Source organism: Augochlora pura, chromosome 7 (assembly GCF_028453695.1).
Source record: "Augochlora pura isolate Apur16 chromosome 7, APUR_v2.2.1, whole genome shotgun sequence".
In the NCBI taxonomy this organism is placed as follows: domain Eukaryota; kingdom Metazoa; phylum Arthropoda; class Insecta; order Hymenoptera; family Halictidae; genus Augochlora; species Augochlora pura.
Window position 1 is genome coordinate 3,827,000 of NC_135778.1, and position 4,840 is coordinate 3,831,839.

The window sequence follows — 4,840 nt, forward strand, 5'->3', positions numbered from 1 at the left end:
CTATTCTGTTTGAATTATTTTTTCTTACCTATTCTTAAGATAATACCAGGTTGTGTGAATTTATAAAGGAAACTACTATTGCAAATATAGAATTTAAGCCAAGAAAATCTTTATTTACCACCCAATCATATTACATTTATATGTTACATTTATATCTTAATTATTCTTTCCTCTTTCTTTTCTTTTTTTTCTAAATGGAACGTAAAAATTGTTCATGAAATTTGTATGATTATCACTCAATTGATGCTGATGCTGCACTGCACCTGCAAAATACTTAGCGACATGGAAGTAACGTCACGAAATGTAGCTCGATCACTAATATGTGGAAACTTGGTTCTCCCCCTAACATCATAGCACAGTGGATTAATGGTTCAAAAACATTTTACACGCATCTTACAAATTAGTAGCAATGTGTTTCAGATAAAATTGAGGATATATAGTTAGTAATAAATAAATGAAAGTTGCACACATTAATATCAACATATATAGTATACATTATAGAAAAATTATAACAAGTTAAAATTTTAGCAACTTTCACTTACTATGCATACAAAATTTACTATATTTATTATAGTAATATGATATTACTCTAAGACATTCGCATTGCAGTTCAATTGCTATCTTTAATATTTAAAATTAACATTAAGAAACGTGCAGCAATTTTCTTATAAAACAAATTGGTCATATATTTCAACAATATCATCTAGATCATTACACCAAAATTTGTATTTCTTTTTCTCATTGTTATATCAGCCTTTATATTATATCAAAATACTTCTAAAATTATTATAGCTATACTACAGATTCCTAAAACCAGTTTTTTAAGACAGTAATATAGTTCTGTATACATTTAGTTTTAACTTAATATATGTTAATCCTAGTACCATTTTCAGTGAGAGCCATTTTTATATGGTTCTAAAGGTTTCTCTAATTCATGTTTATTCTATCACTGTACTGTACTAATGATGCTGAAATAAGTTGTAACTTCTTTATACAACAAAAATGTTTGTAGTTATAGTTGAAAGTTATAAAAATGTAAAGAGGTTTTTTTTTAAAGGGGAAACTTATAATATGCTCTAAAACAAATAAAACTATTTAGAATTAATTACAGACCATAATATCTTACAATAATTATATAGATATGTATAAAAGGAATGACGTGCTTTTTATTTGGTTATAACTGAAGGTACAAACGTATTTTTTTCATATTATATAATAATTGAATGATTACGCTTTTTTCAATTAAAATAATGTTTAGTGTTTATATTATTCATGTGCATGTATATATACATGAAAATGTATATATACACATATTTAGAAAAATTTTTATATATTAATATTATTTTATTAACATTTCAATATTTTGTATAGTTTTTCTAATCTGAACGGATTGAGGTACTTGTAAACAGATAAAGGCTGATGCTACAAAAATCAGTTGAAATTTCACCTGTTTAGAGTATATAAAAGCGCAATTGAACTGCAATATCAAATCATCGCTGATCTACATTTGTAATGTTCATTATGATGATTTTTTAAATCAAATATGATTAATTGTGCCCATCTTTGTCCAATCTTTTTTTTTCTTTTGACATGAGGTTTTTTCTTTCTCTTTTTTTTTCCCATCGTATCAGTTTTTTTTTCTGTGGACATATCATAAGAATTTACTTAAACACTTTAGCAGCATTGTACTGTAATGCATGTTGGTATAAATATGTAAGTTTTGTGTAACCTATAAGATATGCACAAAAACTTACAATATCTTGTATTACAGTTCACAAGGCCATATTTCAAAGTGAAGACTACAATACCTATTATTTATGGATATATAAAAATGTGATGTAAAAAGAAGGTTTCTATATATTTTTTTCTCTAATATATTACAATATTCTACATAGTTCAAATTTTCAGTGAACTTTAGTACTAAATTACCTTTCGTGTCTGGTTAACGTTCTAATATAGGCATTTTATTATCAATATGTAAAATATGGCCAGGTGACTAAGCCTGAATATAAATGTAGAGCACAGTACAGTATCCCTAACAAAGCCAATGTATCTAATTATGATTTTCATAATATTGACTGTAGAAAATTGATAAATATTTTATGATACTTTAACTTCAAGTAATTATAGTAAATTTATACATTTTAAATTCAATAGATACATCAGAATATGAAAACAATAATCCAAAATACAGATTAATTGCTACTAAAAAAATAATAAATTTACATTGATTAAGGAATGGCTAGTAAATTTTTACATTATCATTTGTTATTAATATTTATGCTATCTTGACGATAATGATATCCATAAAATAGTTATTTCACCAGCCTTTCCTACAAATGTATTGCTTCATTGTTTGTAATTTGATTGTTCAAACAAAACCATTTTTGTATGGCGAATTTAATTCATAAAATTTATTACAAATATTTATCTTTAACAAATATAAATATTGTTAAGTATAAAATGTTTTTAATCATTCTAGTATTGGACGTTTCATGTTTGAACAATCGTAAGAAGTAGATAAATTACAATATAAATCATAAAACAAGAACTTACCTTAATTTGTAAAACAGTAGTACGATTTTTTAATACGGTCAATACGGCATGTAGTAACCCCTTCTGTAACTCCTACATTAAAAAGAAAAACAGATATGAGGTATACTCAAATTCTTTTAATGAAAGAAATATCAAATTTAACACATACCTCGGTCGCCTTGTGGGTCTATATCCAAAGTATGCACTGCCACGTACGATACCCCTAGCCATACCTCGGTAGCCTCGCGTTCCCCGTGGTCCCCTAAAAATGGTAACTGTTGATATGCCGTTTTTGCACTATGCATAAAACAATCGACTCAAAATTGTTAGAGACGTAATAGTTTTTCAGATATTATTTATACAAGTGAATTTTTGTTCTGCCTTGATTAAATACCTATTAGTCACAGAGAATCCCGGTCTATTCGTTCTTTTAGGCATTACTTTAATTTGTCGTCCTCTAAACATAGATTCATCAAGTGCCATAGCTGTTTGTATAGCATCACGTTCTGCGAATTCAATATAAGCAAATCCCTTAGGATGCCCATCGAACTTATTGCAAAGTATAGTTACTCTATTGACGCTACCACAGCCATGAAAATGTTGCTCTAATTCTTCTGCTGTAGCACCATAGTCAACCTTGATCAATATATAAATAATATTTGTTGTATTAAATTTTAAATATAATGGAGACATAATAAAATTGTATAAAATATCAACTTACATTACCAACATAAATGGATCTATTATCAACTTCCTTTTTATCTTCTAGAGACATGTTTAATGGACTTGCTAAAAAGAAAATATTACTTAATAACAATATGTAATAGTAGAATATGTATCAAAATTGAAGAGCTTTATAACTCACTTATACCAGGTGGACTACCCATGTTCATTTGCTTGTCCACTTCCGATTGCAATTGCTTTAATTTTTCTGCTTCTTCTTCCATTTCTCTGACACGCGCTTTAATGGCCTCCAATTCCTGAAGTTATAAAAATTAGTAATATGGAATTCCCATAAAATTATACATTTTTTCAAGTTGACGAAAATCAAATACCGGATCATCAATGTTTGCTTCATTTAATTCACGCTTTACCCCATCACACTGCATAATAGCATCCCCATCTTGACCATTTTCTAGTCCGTCTAGACCATCAATATGATCCGTAGCTAAGAGATCTGATTCAGACATTTCTAGAATAAAATATAAAACATTAGACTCCTTGTTGTTAAATAAATATTTGTAATATGTTATAGATTTTGTGCATTTATGATATATAAAAATGTAGAATATTTATTATTACATATATTTCTAGCTTATTATATAAAACTTTAATTATTGACTGAATAGAATATTTAAAATAAATAATTTTCATTATTATACATTTTTGTAAATTATTTAAACAAAATATAATATTGCAGAAGAATTTGTAGTCTAAATATTGACATCGTTTCACGATACAACAAAATTATAATTAACAAACTAATATAAGTAAAATATACTAATATAAGAGAAATATAGTTACAAATAGAAATAGATAAAAAAACTCTGTAAATATACATCTAATGAAAGCATAGCCCTAATAAAATAGTGTTTTAGTAAATATAACGCTCATAACGTGCAATATATGGGTTTATATATCCGTAGTTAATACGGTCTAAATAGAGCTTTAGTAACTATCCTTTATAGTAATTCAAAAGCCGTAACGTACGTGTATACTTTCAAACAATTATATTATTTGAAATAAGAATTTTATATTAAATTGAGTAACTATTTTCAATCGGCACTGCAAAAAGCTTTACAAACCAGACAAACGAGATTGACGCCACCGAACCACAAGATCACAAGATGAACAATGTCTCGTCACGAACTGTTTCGTTGTACAGTATGCATATACATACATATACAGTACCAGTCCTACTCCTGCACATCTCCAGACCACAGCTTGATCCTTTAGAGAGGTTAAATGTAGAAATTCTCTTTGCTCTGATTGGTTGATGATTTATTGCTGAGACAGGATGTACTGCGGATTGGATGTGCAGTAAAATGGAGAGACGTGCACGCCAACTTAGAGAGTAAGAAACTCGTGCAGGAGTCGGTTCCATTACTGTACACAGCATGCCAAAAATGTGCAAAATTGTTGTTATTGAATGCGTGGGAAAGTCAAAGTTTAGTTGAATATATCATTCTTTTTACAAGAGTATTATAAAAACACTATTTTAATTTTTTATATACTTTTATACAAGAAATTGAAGTTTTTATAAGTTCGCATAAAAAGCAACTAAGGAAAATATCGATAAGAGTTC

At 27.8% G+C, this 4,840-nt stretch overlaps 1 protein-coding gene across 1 annotated transcript; it reads right to left on the reverse strand.

Moving 5' to 3' along the window:
• Positions 1-2,556: 2,556 nt before the first annotated feature.
• On the reverse strand, positions 2,557-4,453 carry Pabp2 (poly(A) binding protein nuclear 1). Its single transcript, XM_078186502.1, has 7 exons — positions 4,341-4,453; positions 3,591-3,727; positions 3,401-3,515; positions 3,257-3,324; positions 2,930-3,171; positions 2,705-2,797; positions 2,557-2,628 (listed from the first exon to the last, which is right to left on the reverse strand). The coding sequence occupies exons 1-7, from the start codon at positions 4,435-4,437 to the stop codon at positions 2,595-2,597; spliced, it is 786 nt and encodes a 261-aa protein (XP_078042628.1). The 5' UTR covers positions 4,438-4,453; the 3' UTR covers positions 2,557-2,594.
• Positions 4,454-4,840: the final 387 nt, after the last annotated feature.